The 18423-nt window shown below is 56.4% G+C and overlaps 1 protein-coding gene across 1 annotated transcript in view; it reads left to right on the top strand.

The window, feature by feature from the left end:
* Positions 1–7119: 7119 nt before the first annotated feature.
* The window catches only part of NMNAT2 (nicotinamide nucleotide adenylyltransferase 2), a 50022-nt gene continuing 38718 nt past the window's right edge, over positions 7120–18423 (top strand). The window contains exon 1 of the mRNA XM_040985183.1: positions 7120–7241. Within this exon, the coding sequence (XP_040841117.1) occupies positions 7157–7241 (85 nt within the window). The 5' untranslated portion in view covers positions 7120–7156. The remainder of the gene's footprint in view (positions 7242–18423) is intronic.

The raw sequence follows: 18423 nt of genomic DNA, 5'->3' as shown, positions 1-18423 counted from the left end.
CTCTGTGCTTCACACGCTCTTCTTCATCTCGTGGCCTTGAAAAAAGAGGCCTTGGCATCATCTCCTGAGGCCATGGCACCACTTGTTGCCTTCTCTTCGTTTCCTAACTCTTTCTATGATTTTGATCCTGCTAATAAACCTCCTCCTTATCAATTTCTCCCACCTGCGGCCTTGGCCCCCACGAAATTGAGTCCAGGACCAGGTGTGAGTCCATGCTGATGAAACGCAAAAAAAAAACCTACTGAACTCATCCCTGGAGGCAGCACTGGTCCTGAACTGGATCCCAACCAGGGTTACAATACCCCAACTGGACCCCAACCAGGGCTACAATACCCCAACTGGACACCAACCAGGGCTACAATACCCCAACTGGACACCAGCCAGGGCTACAATACCCCAACTGGATCCCAGCCAGGGCTACAATACCCCAACTGGACCCCAGCCAGGGCTACAATACCCCAACTGGACCCCAACCAGGGCTACAATACCCCAACTGGACCCCAGCCAGGGCTACAATACCCCAACTGGACCCCAACCAGGGCTACAATACCCCAACTGGACCCCAGCCAGGGCTACAATACCCCAACTGGACCCCAACCAGGGCTACAATACCCCAACTGGACCCCAGCCAGGGCTACAATACCCCAACTGGACACCAGCCAGGGCTACAATACCCCAACTGGACCCCAACCAGGGCTACAATACCCCAACTGGACCCCAACCAGGGCTACAATACCCCAACTGGACCCCAGCCAGGGCTACAATACCCCAACTGGACCCCAGCCAGGGCTACAATACCCCAACTGGACCCCAGCCAGGGCTACAATACCCCAACTGGACCCCAAGCAGGGTTACTATACCCCTGGGGGGAATCCAACAGTGTAACAAACTCTTAGAGGTTAATCAGGAAAATAAGGAAAGTCCATTGGCCGGCCTTAACTGCCTTATGCAAACCCTTTCCAATATACCGATTTAGACCCTGAAGCAACCAAGAGACAACTATAATGTCCCTTTTCTCAGAGTGCCCCAGATATCCAAAATAAATTCAGGAAGCTGGAGAAGGGTCCTCTCTCCCCACAAACTGAGATTGTAAAGGTGACTTTTAGTGTCTGTAGTAAAAGACACAAGAGCCCCAAAGGCAGAACTTTGAAATGCTGCCCCAAGCCATTCAGCACTCGGGCACACTGAGGGGCCAACGGGGCTCCACTTCAGGAGGAGGCCCATGAGACCTCCCCCGGACCGTGTTTCAAACATGGCCAGAAGGGACATTGGGTTAGAGAATCCCTCACCCCAGACTGCCTCCAGGATCTTGCCACAAATGTCATCAGACGGGACACTGGGAATTGTGCTCAGGAACCTAGAGGCCTGGGGCCACCGACTAAGTCCTTCCCCAACTCTGACCTGCTGGGTCTGGCAGTGGAGGACTGAGGAGGCCCGGGGACCCCATGACCATCCACTCTCATCACATCAGAAGAGCCCTGAGCCACCACGTCAGTGGACGGCAGGCCCGTGTCCTTCCTATTAGACTCTGGAGCCACATACTGGGAGTTTCGAGGTCCCAGATCCCATTTCCCCACTTCCATAGTCGGAGTGGAGGGAACTCCCAACAACCTCTCCAGACACCTCCCTTGCAATGTGTTTTTAATTTGTTAGCCTTCTCTCATACATTTTTAGTTATTCCCTACTGTCCAGTTCTTCTAGGGAGAGACCTCCTAGGTAAGTTGGAAGCATCCCTTTCATTTGCCTCTCAGATATCCTCAATTGACAAAACTCTCCTGACCACTAAGGTAAGCCCCCGATAACCATTACCCGCTTCCGTGGTAGACCCTGTGGTTTGGGACACCCCAAATCCCCCCATTGGATTCCATCACCGATCAGCCCCACTCCCTTCCCTGTCCAGGCTAAATACCCACTTCACTGAAAAACCTTATTGATCTCAAGCCTATTATCTCTGATCTTCTACAAAGGGGCCTCCTACATCCTACTGACTCCCCCTGCAACACTCCCATCTTGGCAATAAAAAAAAAACCTCAATGGAACTAGTAGACTTGTCCAAGACCTTTGAATCATCAAGTCGGCTCTTCTGCCTTTACATCCTGTCATTCCTAACCCATATACTCTATTGTCTACCATCCTTCAAACCTTCCCCATTTCTCAGTCCAAGACCTCAAAGACGCCCTCTTCAGCATAGCTCTCATCCCCAGACTCTCGCTTCTCCACCCAGCTAACCTGGACTGTCCTCCCACAAGGTTTCCGAGACTCCCCTTACCTCTTCAACCAAGCTCTGGGCAGGGATCCGTCCTCCCTCACCATTCCTCATCCAGTATGTGGAAAATCTCCTCTGCAGCCCATCACTACAACACACAAAAGTGACACTGCCTGCCTGTCAAACTCCCCAGCCCACTGGGGCTTTAGGGTTTGACTCTCTAATGTCCAGTTGTCCACACCCCTAGGTCATCTACCTGGGACTCCTTCTTACTCCCACCCAAAATCCATTATCCTAGACAAAAAAACACCTCATTTCATCTCTCTCCTCACCTACCACCAAAGAACAAAGCCTTTCCTTCCTGGGAATGGCGGACTTCCTCGGCTCATGGATTCCCAGTTAGTCTCTGCTGGCTCTCCCCGCGTGCCACAGCGCTTGGCTCTGCTAATCCCTCCTAGTCCCCACTGAGGTTGCATTCAAAAAACACCAACAAGCTGTTCTCCTGCACTCTACCTGACCTCGCCAGGCTCTTCCTGCTGTGTATTACTGAGAAGTCAGGCTTTGCTTTAGGAACACACCAACCTCAACCCTATTTCACCCCAGTCACTTATTTGTCAAAGAAATGAGACCCCACCATCCTGGGGTGGACCCCCTGCTTCCACACTCTGGCGGTAGCAGCTCTCCTTATCCAGGAATCCAAAAATTTACCTTTGGATCCAGCCTCATGGTGCCGGCACATGTCATCTCGTAGCTAGTGCCCAGGCTGGACAGGTAGGAACATTTCACCTACAAAACATGCTCTCAATATTTATGAAACCGTGAGTCCAAGCAAACTTGGGCCATTTAGAGCTGGCGGGAAAAGGTCTGGATCCGGGGACAGCTTTTGTTCTATGAACATAAATATTTGTGCAAAAACAAGGGGAGACTAACACACTCACCCCAATCATGCGCTGAGGGTGATCATGCCAGTCATCTAGCTCTTGTGGGAGGACAGTCAGGCGCCTGAGCTCCTCCAGGGTGCAGGTGCTAGGAGCCTGAGCTCCTCCCAGTGGTGCACAGGGGTGCTGGTGCCTGGCTTCTGAGCTCCTCCCAGGGTGCAGGTGACAGGCGCCTGAGTTCCTCCCAGGGTGCAGGTGCCAGGTGCCTGAGCTCCACACAGTTTAGATGGTGTGTGTCTGATGGCATGTGTTTGAGCTCCACCCAGAGGTGCAGGGTCCAGCACCCAAGCTCTGCCCTGTGCAGTGGTGGAGAGGGCAGTGTGAACTCAGAAAGTGAGTCCCCAAGGACTCAGAAATGCTGTGGCTTCCTTGGGAAAACCTTTTCCGAGCAAGACAGGAGACATAGGTGCAGGATCCCCAGGGAGCTCTGCCCGCCTACACTCTTGCCCTCCTCATGTGCCACAGAGCAGGCACCCACACCTGGAGGGCCCCTGCGGTGCCAGGCCCAGTGCTTCCAGGTGAACTGAGAGGGGAGAATAGACTTGTCAGGACTCGGCCCACATGGCAGAGCTTGTGCTGGGCATTGCCAGCAGGCACAGCTCTAGGTGGGCAAAGGCAGGCTCTGGGTTCTTCCCTCAGCCTCTGGCAGCTTGGGGTTGCTGCAAAGCTGAACCCCGGGAGCGGAGCACACTGCTTGGCACCGTGAGCCTGCGGCATTGCGGGCATCTATCAGGCGGGAGCTGCTGGGCCTGTTGCTGTGCCCGACAAGGCAGCGCTGGGGGCCTCTCTGGAGCAAGCCTGCTGCCAGCAGGTTTTCGGCCACTTGTTCTCACTGGGTGATAAAGAGACTGTTGGCAAATCCCCAAAGCCATTAGCCACTGAGACGGTTACTTCCAGAAACATCCTTGACAAACCCATCGATAGAAATGGCTAAACACTTAAAACAACAGGAGCTTTGAGTTCCCGACGGGGCCCTTTGACCCCTCCCCCCGGCAGCATGCTCCTAGAACAGCCCTAATTCCCTGGTGTGGTTGCTCCAGAGCGCAGCGCACACCAGGCCTGGGTTTGCCACTGTCTCCACACCGCTCCATCCCATGTGTTCATTAATTTGGAATATAGAGTGACAGAGGCAGAGATACTGTATCCACTGCTCAAGCCTTCCGTCAAAATGCAGTCTGGGAGCCAGTGCAGTGGCATAGCACATGCAGCTGCTGCATGCAGCCCAATATCCCATATGGGTGCCACTTGAGTCCCAGCTGCCCCACTTCCAAACTAGGTCCCTTTAATGGCCTGGGAAAGCTGAGGAATTCGGTTCAAATGTTTGGGACCCTGAACCCATGTGGGAAATGCAAATGCAGCTTTGGGTTTGGCCTGAGCCAGGCAGCTCTAGCTATCTTGGGAGTGAACCAGTCCATGGAAATCTCTCTTCTCTCCTTTCTCCTCCCCTCCTTTCCTCTCCCCTTTCCTTAACTTCTCTCTCTCTCTCTCTCTCTCTCTCTCTCTGTAACTTTGACTTTCAAATAAATAAATTAAAAAAAAAAAAAAAAAGCAGGTGAGGACCCCGAGCGATAGCTCAGTGACTAAGTGGCTAAATCCTCATCTTGCAATCACCAGAATCCCATGTGGATGCCGCTCTCTGTCTTGGGTACTCAGCATCCTGCCTGTGGCCTGGGAAAGCAGTAGAGGACGGCCTAAAGCCTTGGGACCCTGCATCCACGTGGGAGACCTGGAGTAAGCTCCTGGCTCCTGGCTTTGGATTGACTCAGCTCTGGCTGTTGAAGCTTTCTGGGGAGTGAACCAGTGGTTGGAAGATCTTTCTGTCTCCCCTTCCCCCTGTAAATCTGCCTTTTTAATAAAAATAATTCTTAAAAAAAAGCCAGACCCTGCCAGGTGCCCTCTAAGACCCTGCTTTTCCAAGCCCCATCATCATCCCTGAATTACAGAGACACACGTGGACACAGGGAGCATTCAGCCAGCTTCCCTCTGCCCAGGGTGCCAGCAGCTGTCACCCTGGGCCCAGCCCTCTCGGCCCTCCTTGCTCTCCCACTGAGCCGTAACTTACCCCTGGGCTGCTAAGCCTGCCTCTCTGCCTGAAGCTGCCCGCTCCCGTCCCTCTCTGTTCCAGGCCCTCGTGGGCCTCTAGCACCCTGGGCAGGCCTGTCCTGAACCACGGCCTCCGAGGTGCTGGGCCCTGCATTCCCATGGGCTGCCCGCAGTGCCCCACAGCCCTGTTCTCCTCATGCTGCTGCTGGCAGCACAGGTGGCTTCCGGCCTCAATCCTTGGCCCCAGAGCTCATCCAGGACCTGCCTGTTCCGGCTCTGTCCCTGGGCTGCTGTCCACTCCACCTCCCTGCTGGCCCGTGTTCTTCGTTCCGGCCTGCTCCTGCTGAGTTCATCTGTTAGATTTTCCCAGGAATGGGTGCCCTGATTCAAGCAGGAACTCAATTTTGTTCTCAGCTTGTGCATGGCAATAAATATTTACTGCTTAACTGTCACGATGCCTGGCTAGTGACTGTCCAGGTCTCAAGCCCCCAAGTCCGCCTCCCTTTCACGGCTCTGTGTCGGACCGCACCAGCTACACCCCTCCCGACCTCCCGACCCTCACTGCACTCCTTGGCTTCAGCTGTTTTCACACGTTTGCCTGGATGTGTATTCCTTCATCCTTGATAGTCGAGCCACTGCAATGCCTGTAAACCTCAAAATCTCCCAGAGTTACCCCCAAAGCGCCAACTTCTTGCTCACTCCCCCACCCTGACTGCCCTGATGTCAGGACCAACACCCTCCAGGGCAGTCAGCAGGGTCCCCTGCCCTCCCCTGCCCCTCCCACTGGAACCCTCCTCCTCCAGGGCAGCCAGCAATGTTCCCGGCTGCTCACCTGGCTCCCATCATAACTGCAGTCAGAGAAACTGGTAAAGATGGCGCCAGGGACACATCCTTTTGCCACTCCATTATAAGTTACTTACTCAGAATAATACCCAGCCCAGGCCGACCAGCAAGTCCTGCCTCACTTGTCCACTGTCCTCGCCCTGGTCCTCCCTCCTGCCAGCTCTGGCACGCTGGTTCTTCCCTGTGTCTGGCCTTGTGTCTCCTCTCTGGGCCTGTTGCCCCCAGCAGACAGATGCCCGTTCAGGAAGAGCTGGCTCTGCACAAGCAGCAGGGCATAAAGCGGCTCTCGGCACACACTGAACTCCCCAGGCACATCGGCTGAGGGGTGCAGCCCTGTCTGGCTCGTGTAGGATCCCGGCTGTCCTCTGACCAGCACCGGGCCCTTTCCCAGTCCCTACTCAAGACAGTCTTGGTGCAACCACATAGGAGCCTGTGGCCACATAGGACTCGTGGCCACTGCCTGCCGTGGCCACGAGTCACTAACAAGGGGAAAACAAGCAGACACGAGCGCGGGTTGTGATGGGCCATCCTTCCAGCCAAACTGGAGGATGGGCAGGGGAGAGGCAGGCATTGGCAGCTGTGGTCTCACAGCACAGGACCCTGCCAGCCTGAACCCCGCATCGAGTTCCTGGCTCCGCACTGATGGAGGACAGGATGGATCCCAGGAAGCCACAGAACATGGCTCAAGGACTTGTGTCCCTGCCGCCCATGGGGGAGACCCAAATGGAGATCCTGGCCCGTCTGGCTCGTGGGGGGGGGCATTGGGGAGTGAACCAGCAGGTGGGAGATCCACACACTGTCTCCCTCCCTCTTGCAAACAATTAAAGTAAGTCGCTTCTGGAGTTGTACACGGGGCCGAGGGAGGATTAGAGGCGGCCAGGGGAGGAAGGAGCGCACCGCCTGCCCAGAGGTTCCCTGTGACGGCGGCAGGTGGGGCGGGGCGGGCGCCGAGCCGGGCACACAAAGGCGGCCGGCATTTTCCGGAGCCGCAAGCGTTAAGCGAGGCGGGCGTGACGCGCCGTGCGTCTGGAGCGGCTCCGGAGCCTGCGCCGCCGGCCTCGCCTTCCTTTCTGCCTCGGCAGCCTCGGCGAGACGCGACCCCAGCCCGCGCGGGACCCGCCGCACCATGACCGAGACCACCAAGACCCACGTCATCCTGCTGGCCTGCGGCAGCTTCAACCCCATCACCAAAGGGCACATTCAGATGTTCGGTGAGTCCCGCGCTCGGCGCCCCTTCCCGAGAACCTGCGCCCCTCGGAGGGCGCGGCGACCTGACTCCAGCCCGCCGGCCGCGCGGGGCCCGAGGAGGGGAGAGGCCGGGGGTGACGGGGTGCCTCGGACCGGCGCCCTGAGGAGAGATGTTGCGCGGCGGCGTGCGGTGGCAGCAGCCTGAAAGAGTTAAGGGCGGTGCGCACCGCGGGGACCTGCACCAGACGCTCCCGCTGCGGGCGGGGGCTTCCCGAGGCCGCAGACTCCCAGGCTCGGGTGATGGGGAAGGGGCGCGCCCTTCCCTGGCCTGGCTGCAGACCCCGCCGGCAGGAAAGGGGGCCGCGGCACCTGCACCTTCCCCCGCGCTGTGAATGACGTGGGCCCAAATGGCGAGGCTAGGCCCAGCGCAGCGATGGCACCGGAAGGAAGGCTTTCTGTGTGAGCAGGTGCGCAAATGTGCCAGTGATGAGGCTGAAGGAGCAGGCGCGCGTGTGAGTGTGAACAGGTTGCTTGTATCAGGTAATTTGTGTGAGCAGGTGTGCACGCATGTTGGTGATGTGCGTGTATTGGGTGATGCATGTGAGCAGGTGCACGTGTGTGTATCAGTGATGGGACGGGGGAGTAGATGGGCGTGTGCGTGTTTGTGAATTGTGTGTGCCTGGGGGTGATGCGACTGGGTATGCGTGTGTCTGCTGGGTGATTGTGAAGACACTGAGCATGCATGTTGGGTGGTGAGTGTGTGTGTGTTTGTGTGTGTGTGTCAGAAGGTGCACGAGCGCGCATTAGGGCTGACATGGAGAGCTGGCCTGGGGTCCCGCGGGGCTGGAAGCTGAGGGTTGATGTTGTTGAACTCAGGACTCGGGAGCATGGTGTGACTGGGACATCACACAGCCTCACCGTTGCTAAGGAGGGACCACAGGCGAAGGTGTGTGTGTTCCAAGCTAAGGCAGGGATGCCAAGGTCCCCAGAGAAAAGAACCGCAAAGTCAGAAGTGCTGGCGGGGCGGGGCCTCGGGCGCTCTCCGCGGACGGTGGTGCTGACACGCTGGCCCTGCGCTCTTGGAGAAGCCGGTGCTGCTGTGGGCGGCGGCTGGAAGCCCGGCCGCCAGGAGAGGCTCCTTCAGGCCCTGGACACTGCTCCTGCTCCCTTTCGCCTCCACAGGTCTGGGCGGAAGCGAGCCTGCTCTCTGTACGCAAGCGATGCGTCCAGCACCGGCAGATCCCAGCCCCTCCCAGGCCGTCTGAGGGAACCTGGGGCAGGGAACACTGCTCTTCCCTCGGGCCTGCGCCCCAGCCTTCTCTGCTTTCCCTTCCTCCAGAAAACTGTGGGTAGTAGCAGGTGCACCCCCTTCTCCCCGCAGCTGAGCTGTCAGTCATCCTGAGGTTCTGATGGCCCCACGGGTGGGTTTACACTGAGCTGCACAGCTCCGGCTCGCTTCAGAGCTGGGTCACCTGACCAAGGCTTCCTTAGGGCAGCTGAGCGCCAGCTCCCCGGGGGCTTGGAGCCTGGCATGGGGGACAGTGGACATGGCTGAACAGGCTCCGGGGAGAGAGTTCTGAGAGCCCCTTGACCTCCTGAAGGCTGAGGGGCCACATCAATTCACAAAGCCCAAGTCCAGCTGTCGTGGCGTGCAGAGAGGCCGTGGGGGGCCCGTGAGCCTGAGCAGTCTGCACCCAGCAACATGCAGAGAGGAAGCAGGGTGAGAGAACAGAGATGTCTTGTGTGTGGCACTTCCCGTGGAACCTTTCACCTTCTGGGGTGTCTTGGCCAGCAGGAATGGCTGCTGGGTCTCACTTCTGCAGACGGTGTGGGGCTCGGGTGGCTGCGAGAGGGCAGGGGCCCTGGGGAGACTTGAGCACCCTGGACCCCCAGTCCTCTTGCAGGGGCCTTGGTATGACTTGGACACCCCATGGGGTGCTGCCTGGGCTGTTAGCTTACCGCCATGAACGCCCCCTTTCCTTCCAGCCTGACGCCAACACATGAGAAGTAAATTAGCCATCAGCCAAATGGGATTTCTAAATGTGCACTTCCTCAAGCACTCTGTCCCCTCTCTGGGAAAACAAGGCGGGGTTAGCCATGAACTGCTTCCCTGTTTGAAATGCCCTGTAAGATGTCCTGCCCTATAACACAGGAAAAGAAACATTGGTACAATTCAATGATCAAACTTTCTGTAAGGAGCTGACACACCCACACGGGGTTGGAATTGGAGGCCAGTCATGCAGCTCCTGTCTTTTGCAATGTAACCTTTACTGTCTCCATGCCAGGCTTGCTTCGTGTCCCCGGGGAAGCCCTCAGGCGGTTCCCAGTGCTCAGGAGCTGTCCCAGAAGGGGCTGTCACATGCTGGGGCTGCACGTGGCTACTTGTGAGTGCAGAGGCAGCTGCCTGGTGGCGGAGACCTTGGTCCCAACATGTTGGGGGACACTGGCGATGTGTTGCGGGAGTGAGTGTCTCTGGCCGGTGACGTTGTGTCGTATGAGGAGATAGCGTCAGACTCCAGCTGCTTCCTCCCTTCAAGTTCTTACTTTGTAAGTACTAACGTACGATCTCTGCAAGTTTGAAAACCGAGACCTGCCGTTCAACCTGTTGTGCCAGCCTGCCAAGGTGGCCTGTCTGTTTATTTAAATACTCACTTATTTGAAAACCAGAGGCACAGAGAGGGCAGGGGATGTGAAGGGAGATCTTCCATCTGCTGGTTCATTTAGGAAATGGCTACAGCACCCAGGGCTGGACCAGGCCAAAGCCAGGATCGGGGCACCCCGATAAATACTGGGCCCCAGTATTTGTCTCACCTTCCACTGTATCAGAGTGTATCAGAAGTGTATCAGAAGGAGCTGCTCCTATCAGAAGTGGGGCAACTGGAACTCAAACCAGCACCCATAGGCGATGCTGGCATCACACGTGGCACACTCCTTTGCAGGGGAGCTGGCTCAAATAGAAAAGTAAGCACTTAGAACAAACACGTGTGTGACTCTGGTGGAGCAGTCCACCACTGGCCGCCAGAGCTCTTTAGCTGGACTTGACCAGAGTTCAGGGAATTCATCCTAGCGTTGGCCCGCTTTGGATTACTGAAATTACCGAAATCTCCAGTGTTTCTGTTTAAAATGCTCTGCACTGAACAGCTGTGTCTCTGACAGACAGGGTCCTGTCCTGCTCCTCTGAGACGCTGTGCAGGCTCGAAAGGGCGGCTCCTGGTGCTGTGGTCGGAACTGCCCACAAAGTTGACTTGAGCTGCCACTGAGGCACAGAGAGGTGTTCTGAAGCACTTCTGTGAGCAGGTCCCTGGCCAAGGCAGCCTGAGGGTCTGTCTGCTGCAGTGGGACACCTGTGGCAGTAGCCCGTGAAGGAAGCAGGTGCTTGCAGCTCCCGGTCCGGAGGTGAAGGGTGTGACTGTGCATACCTGAGGCCCTGGCTGCGTCAGAACGTGGAGGAGAAGCCGATGGATCCAGTGTCCTGCTGGAGGGCCAGGCACAGGGGCAGGCCCCTCTCTGCCCCCAGTCTCTTCCGAGGGCAGCACCCCACTCCCTCACACACCACTCAGGGGCAGGCTCCCGGCACACGGCCCTTACAGTGGGAGTGGGATGGTGTTGCTCCCTTCAGATGTAGAGCAGAGCTGGGGGTCAGGAAGAAGTTGTTTGGTTGGGGACAGAAGCTGTAATCACGGTAGCAGCGGTTTCCAAGCAATGGCTGCATCCTGCATGAGTATAGCAGTGCCCCTTGCAGGAGCCATCCCAGCGAAACTGCCCAGGGTCGTGGCTGAGGACCACAGCAGTGCCCAGCGAAGGAGCCATCCCAGTGAAGCTGCCCAGGGTCGTGGCTGAGGACCACAGCAGTGTCCCTGGCAGGAGCCATCCCAGCGAAGCTGCCCAGGGTCATGGCTGAGGACCACAGCAGTGCCCCCAGCAGGAGCCATCCCAGTGAAGCTGCCCAGGGTCGTGGCTGAGGACCACAGCAGTGCCCAGCGAAGGAGCCATCCCAGCGAAGCTGCCCAGGGTCGTGGCTGAGGACCACAGCAGTGCCCAGGGCAGGAGCCATCCCAGTGAAGCTGCCCTAGGTGGTAGGGACCTGCAGCTCAGGATCCCTCCACGCCCCTGTGTGATGCCAATCCCATGGCTTGCTTCAGATAGTTTTTCTGTGGATTTGTTTATTTTTATTGGAAAGGCAGATTTACAGAGAGAAGGAGAGACACAAACAGAAAGATCTTCTGCTGGTTCACTCCCCAAATGGCCGCAATGGCCAGAGCCAGGAGCCAGGTCTTCAGGTTGCGGGCAATTTAAAGTTTCAGTATAAAATGGGAGAGAAGAGTCTAGGTGGGGGCGGGGGAGGGTTGGTGTGGTGGCTTAGTGGCTAAAGTCCTCACCTTGAACACTCCGGGATCCCATATGGGCGCCGGTTCTAATCCTGGCAGCTCCACTTCCCATCTAGCTCCCTGCCTGTGGCCTGGGAAGGCAGTGGAGGACCGCCCAAAGCCTTGGGACCCTACACCCACATGGGAGACCCGGAAGAGGTTCCTGGATCCTGGCTTCAGATTGGTGCAGCACTGGCCGTTGTGGTTACTTGGGGAGTGAATCATCAGACAGAAGATCTTCCTCTTTGTCTCTCCTCCTCTCTGTATATCTGACTTTGTAATAAAAATAAATATAGAAAAAAAGAATCTAGGTGGGCACTTGTTTAATGTTGAAGCTGGGGAACAGGGTCGTTCAGGAACTAGCCCCTCTCACAGATAAGCCCAGCACTTCCAGGTCAGACGTGAGGGAGGGTCGTGGGGGTCTTGTGGCCCATCAGTGTCAGGGGCAAGGGGGGGCTGTGGATCCCACATGGACTGCTGGGGTCAGAGGTGAGGGAGGGTGTGGATCCCGTGTGGACCTTTAGGGTCAGATGCCAGGGAGGTTCGTGGCTCCCCTGTGGCCTGTCGGGGTCAGGGGTGTTGGAGGGTTGTGTCTCCCTCATGGCCTGTCGGGGTCAGGGGCGAGGGAGGGCCGAGAGTCGCTTTGTGGCAGTGTCACCTGGAGGAGCTGTGTCTGCTCGTGGCATTTGGAGAATTGGTTGCGAAGCATGCAGACACTTGGTTCACGCTGACAGATGGCCTGGCTGGCTTGTTCCTGCCGGACTGACTGCGATCTGTGTGCACACGGCTCATGGCGGGAGGCGGAGTCTTTGCCAACCCATCTCGAACCAAGGGAGGGCTGAAATCTTGGGATTTCAGATCAGAGAAATGTTTAGTTTAAGCATCTCTTCTCTTTTTGTTTATTTGAGCTCCTTTTGCATAGCCAAGCTTCTCAGCTTGGAACTATGAGAAGTTAGAGACAAGTGGCCTTTTTAAGCAGCAGCTTCAGATGGACGTGGCGGGCTGAGGCCTGGCTTCCAGGAACACCTGCCCTCCACATTGGAGCTGCTCTGCTTCAGGTCCATCTTCCTGTTAGTGTGTCCTGGAGACAGCAGGTGACAGCTCGGGGCTCGGGCCCCAGCCGTGCCCTCGGGAGACCCTAAGGGAGTTTGGGCTCGCTGGCTGGCCTAGCCCTGGCTGTAAAGGGGTGCTTCCAGGTGGGAGCTCTCTGCCTCTTTTTCTGATACTCTGCCCTTAAAGTGGATGAAAAGCAAGGTAAAGATTAAAAAAAAAATTATTAGGTTGGTATTTGGCCTGGTGGTCAAGCTGCCAGTGAGGATGCCTGCGCCCTCCCTGGGGTATGGGTGCCCTTCCTGACCCCGTAGGCGGCACCCCATGTGGGTGTGGGTGCCCTTCCTGACCCCGTAGGCGGCACCCCATGTGGGTGTGGGTGCCCTTCCTGACCCCGTAGATGGCACCCCGTGTGGGTGTGGGTGTCATTCACGACCCCGGCAGGCAGCACCCCATGTGGGTGTGGATATCCTTCCTGGCCCTGGCTCCTGACCCCGACAGGCAGCACCCTGTGTGGGTGTGGGTGCCCTTCCTGGCCCTGGCAGGCAGTACCCCGTGTGGGTGTGGGTGTCCTTCCTGGCCCTGGCTCCTGACCCTGGCTCCTGACTCTGGCTCCCTGCTCACATAGACCCGGGCAGGCAGCGGTGGTGGCTCAGGGAGGCAGGCCTGCCAGCCACTGGGAACGTCTGGATTTAGTTTTCTGACTGCTGGCTTGAGCCCCAACATAGCCTCAGCCATTGTGGACGTGGTGGGGGATGGGCTAGGAAGAGACACCTCACTCTGTTACTCTGATTTTCAAATAAATAATCTTTTCTTAAAGGTTGATTTTTATTGGAAAGCCAGATATACAAAGGAGAGACAGAGATCTTCCATTCACTGATTCACTTCCCAAATGGTTGCAACAGCCAGAGCTGAGCCGGTACAAAGCCAGGAGCCTACACAGCTCTTCCAGGTCACCCACACGGGTGCAGGGTCCCAAGGCTTTGGGCAGGCCACAGCAGGGAGCTGGATGGGAAGTAGGGCCGCCAGGATTAGAACCAGTGCCCAAATGGGATCCTGGTGCTTGCAAGGCAGGACTTTAGCCACTAGACTACCACTCTGGACCCATGAATAAATAAATCTTTATCCCGTGGCCTCAAAAAAAAACTTTAAAAACACTTAAAAGTGAGTAGCTTGGACTTCTCAACACAATGATAAATGCTGCAGGAGAGGGACGCGGATGCTCAGGGCGCGCTGTGTGTGCCCCAGTGACCGCTGAGCCTCGGGTGCGCCGGCGGGCATGTCACCTAAGACAGGAGCACCTTGTATTGTGTTAGTGGGAATAAGCGAATACGCCCGGCATGACAGGAAACCTCGGGGCCACCTGCCAGCACTAAGATTTTCTTTCTTTTTAAAAAGATCTTCCTTCTGCTGGATGACTCTCCAGATGGCCACAATGGCCGGAGCTGCGCAGATCTGAGCCGGGAGCCAGGAGCGTCTTCCAGGTCTCCTGTGTGGGTGCAGGCTCCCAAGGCTTTGGGCCATCTTCTGCTGTTTTCCCAGGCCACAAGCAGGGAGCCGGATGGCAAGTACAGCAGCTGGGACAGGAATCGGCACCCATATCACGGTGCTTGGAGGAGGAGGATTAGCCAGTGGAGCCATCGAGTTGGCCTCCAGCATTCAGCTTTAACCCCGTTTCTTGGCTGCTCCATGAGAGGAGGCCGTGAGAGTGGAGGCATGGTAGGTGCCTTTGGCTGCTCTTCTGTTGGGAGTTGGCATTGTGCAGTTATCCATGCCTGGCTAGGGAACAGCGGAAACTCACTTTGGAACTCTTTTTGGAAAGAGTTATGGGTCAGCATTGCAACCCGCGTCCTCGCAGCTGCCCGGGCAGCGTGCCGTTGCTGCACTCAGGGCTGTGCAGCTGCGGGCCACGGCATGTTCCAGCAGCTCGCCCTGAGTTGCTCACTGAGATCTGGAGTGCACAGGGGACGGAGTTCACGAGTTTCCCTGGGTCCGCCAGGCTTTTCTCTGTGCGTGTGCTGGTGCCCTTCCCAGGCCTGGCCTTGACCCCGCTCCTGACCAGGTGTCAGCAGGACTGTGTGTCCAGCAGTCTTCAACTCGATGTTTGGTTCAGCAGAGACATCTCTTCAGGACTCTGGGGAGCAGATTCAGGCTCGGGATCCGGGGCTTGTTCCCTGACCATGCCCATGGCGTGTCTGTGGGCGCACATAGCAGCTGCTTACAAGGGGGAGCTTCCTGTTGCCAAGGTCTTCCTGTGTTTAAGGGCAACTGACCTTAAGCTGGCTCCATTTAGCAAGCCAGCTCGATGGCTCCCAGTGTGACTGGCCATGTCTGGAGACTGCCCTCCACCTCTTGTGCTTGCACGTCCCCAGTGTTTGCGGATGTGTGCCATTCTCCCTGTTGTTGTCCTCACTGTGGAGCGGCCGTATCCGGCTTCTGCAAGCCCTATGGCCATTATACCCTTTCCAGTGACATTAGGTGTTGGAAAGCTTACCAGCCAGTAGTGTTCTTGGAATTCTGAGGATGCCGGGGGCAGAGGGGAGGCGGCCAGGCAGCTGGACCCACGCCAAGCTCTGGCATAAGTGAGCATCTGCTCCCACTGAGCAGCCTCCCTGGGTGCTTACCGGGAGCCGGAGGGGCGGGCGGTCTAGCCAACACCCATGGTGCTTTCCTTGTGCTGGACTTAGGCAGCGGCTTTGGACACCTGCTTCAATCCCTCACCTTTGCTGTCCCGTCTGGTCAGCAAATGTGGGCTTCCTATGTCCTCAGTGTAGTGAGAGCTGGCTACCCCTTCCGTCTGCAGCCTTGGGATAAGCCTCTGGCATCTTCCATGCAGGATGCTTCACTAGCCACTTATCTGGTCTGCCCTGGCCCCAACCCTCAGTTCTTTACAGTGGCAGGAGCTAGGTCTGGCAGGCCACAGCACTCCTCTGCTCTAAATGCAACAGGGGGTGCTGTGTTGCTGGAGGCCTGCAGAGGCCCCTGGGACCCTAGGGCTGCCCTGGACTTCCTGCAGGCTCCGAGGCCTCACCCAGCTGCTGGTCTGGCACCTTTGTGCAGAGTGCTCCCTCTGCCAGGGTTACCATTTCCCTGTACCCAACACCCCCAGGCGCCATGTGGCAGGGTGCAGCCAGCTGTGTGTCTCCTGTACTCGAGGTCCTGAGCTAAGTCACCATCCTCCCTGCTTCCTGTCCAGCTCCCTGCCAGGTGGAGTTCCTGTCTCCCAGCTTGGGTCTGACCTAGCCCTGGCTGTTGCAGCCTGTTGAGGAGTAAACCAACGGGTGGGAGATTCCTCTCTCTTTGTCTCACTCTGATTTTAAATTGAAAAATACTTGTAAAATATCCAGAAAAATCAGCATCTGTACTGAGCACACGGACGTGTTGCTGTCATCATTCCCCAGGATGCCACACTGAGCGGATGCTGCGTTAGGAGGGTAAGGCGGCCGGGCTGGCCGGGGGCTCTCAGCAGGATGTGCTCTGCTGTGGCCTCTGAGTGCGAGCACCTGTGGGGCCTTGAGGGGGTCCCGGATCCAGCCCTTGCAATCCTGTGGGAAGGGCACACAGCAGTGCTCAGTGAGTGGACGGATGGGGACAGCAGTCTGGGCTGGGCACATGCTGTCTGTGAAGCTGGAGCAGGTGCTGGGGAGCCAGGAAGGCCTGGGACCATCTTGGTCCAGTTTCCACAGCTCTGACCAGGTCTCACTGAGCCTTCATCCTACACCTGTGCCTGTGGAGCTGAGTGTCCAGCATGCAAACCTGGCGTAGCTTCAGGCCCCCTCAGGGCCAGGGCCCCGGACTCCGACTGTCCAGGCTGCGGTGTGCACGCGTGGGTGGGGAGCAGGCCGTGTCATGTAGATCTGGGGTCAGACAAATCCCATGACCCTCCCCGCAGCAAGCCCTGGGACCCGGCACTGTGACTTCCTTTATGTGTTTTTAAACATATACGTTGTGTATGTCCTCGAAGGGAAGATATATTTCTTCTGCAAAGTGATTTGTTATTTCTAAAGTTTTGTGAAATAGAATTGTACATTGCACAGGCCATCTGTAGATAGAAAAATCAGGTGAAGAATCTTACTGTTGTGCAGTTCACCAAAATAAGAGGGCAGAAGATAAACAAGGACCCACAGAGCTGCCATCTAGGTGAGAAATGGTTCTCATGTCCTCTGCTGTGTGCGGGGCTGAGTCCTCTGCTGCGTGCGGGGCTGAGTCCTCTGCTGCGTGAGTGCTGAGTCCTCTGCTGTGTGTGGGGCTGAGTCCTGTGCTGTGTGCGGGGCTGAGTCCTCTGCTTTGTGCAGCAGGAGGTGCTGTGTGCGGGGCTGAGTCCTCTGCTGTGTGCGGGGCTGAGTCCTCTGCTGCGTGAGGGCTGAGTCCTCTGCTGTGTGTGGGGCTGAGTCCTGTGCTGTGTGCGGGGCTGAGTCCTCTGCTGTGTGTGGGGCTGAGTCCTCTGCTGTGTGCGGGGCTGGGTCTCTTGGTCTTGAATGCTTGGTGATGAGTCTCTATTTGTCTGTGACCTCCAGTAGACTGAGAGCTGTATGTTTTCCCATTGGTCAAGTGGATGGGCTATTGTTGTGGATTTTTGTTTTTGCTGCTATTTTTTGTTTATTAAACTTTTTTGATAAGTAAATGGCAAATATCTTCTTTTATTCTTTTTACACTATTGTCTCCTTTCCTGCGTCAGAAGCTTCTGCAATTTGTAGAATTCTATCTGTCTCATTTTGCTTTTATTTTTAAAATAATTATTTTTATTTTTGGTAATTTTTGCATAGTTGATTAGGGTGCAGAGCGTCAAGGGCTGCAGGAAGGTGGGTTAGACCACTACTTCCACATTCTGTTTTTTTTCCTTCCTGCTTCTAGGGGAGCGGGGAGATAAGAAGAGAAGCCACACCCAACCCCCCAACCGCCTCCATATCCTGGGGTGGAGGACAGCCACCTGATGCCATCCCAGGGCCCTGATGTGTGGCATGCTCTGAGAGGGTCCTACTCAGAGGTTTTGATAGTTCAGCAGTTCTGAATTACTATCTATCTTGCCACTCCAAGCGTGATGAAATCTCTCCAAAATCCACTGGCTGACATAGTCCACCTTAGAGTCTCCATTTGCCCAAATATTCACTGCCAGCACTTGGCTGGGATAATTGATCGATTTGTTCTGTCCTCTGTTGTGGTATCAAGTGTCCTCTGCAGGCTCCAATGTGCTGCCATATCCTTCATGTGCATCTGGATATGCTGTCCACTGCTCAGTCTGAGCCACTGAGGAGGCCCAGCCTTGACACATGCACTCCACAGCCAGACCATGGAACCAGCAATTCTCTCCATGTTTGGGGTTCTGAGTCCAGCGATTCAGCTGGGGGGATCTCCAAAGAAACTTCATTTGATCCCAGACCTGATTCTTGTGTGTGATTGCCAATACAGGGTCTGGTTCAGTCCATCACCTCAATCAGCCTACGCACACACAGGTGGTTGCAATTGTTGGTCAGTTTTGCCTTCAGCCCTGTCTACTACGCAAACCAGTGGGTCTTGCAGCCCAGCCTGATTCTGTGCACCACACACTCGGCCTTCACGGACACTAGTGGGAGCTGCAGCCTAGTTGGAGCGACCCACAATAACCCCCACCAGGTTTGCCCCTTGCCCTGGTTCCTTTGCTTACCTGTATGTACAGCAGACTGGTCCAGTCTGTCCCACATCCCATGCAGCTCTATGTCAATGGGCATTGAAGCCTAGTTCAAACCAGCCAGCCCCACCATCCAGCACACACTCCTGCCGGTGGGTGCCACTCTGTCTGGCCATACCT

This window comes from Ochotona curzoniae, unplaced genomic scaffold, assembly GCF_017591425.1.
Source record: "Ochotona curzoniae isolate NIBS_2020 unplaced genomic scaffold, NIBS_Ocur_1.0 contig_430, whole genome shotgun sequence".
Taxonomy (NCBI): Eukaryota; Metazoa; Chordata; class Mammalia; order Lagomorpha; family Ochotonidae; genus Ochotona; species Ochotona curzoniae.
The sequence above is the reverse complement of the archived record's forward strand: the minus strand, read 5'-3'. Positions and strand labels throughout refer to the sequence as shown.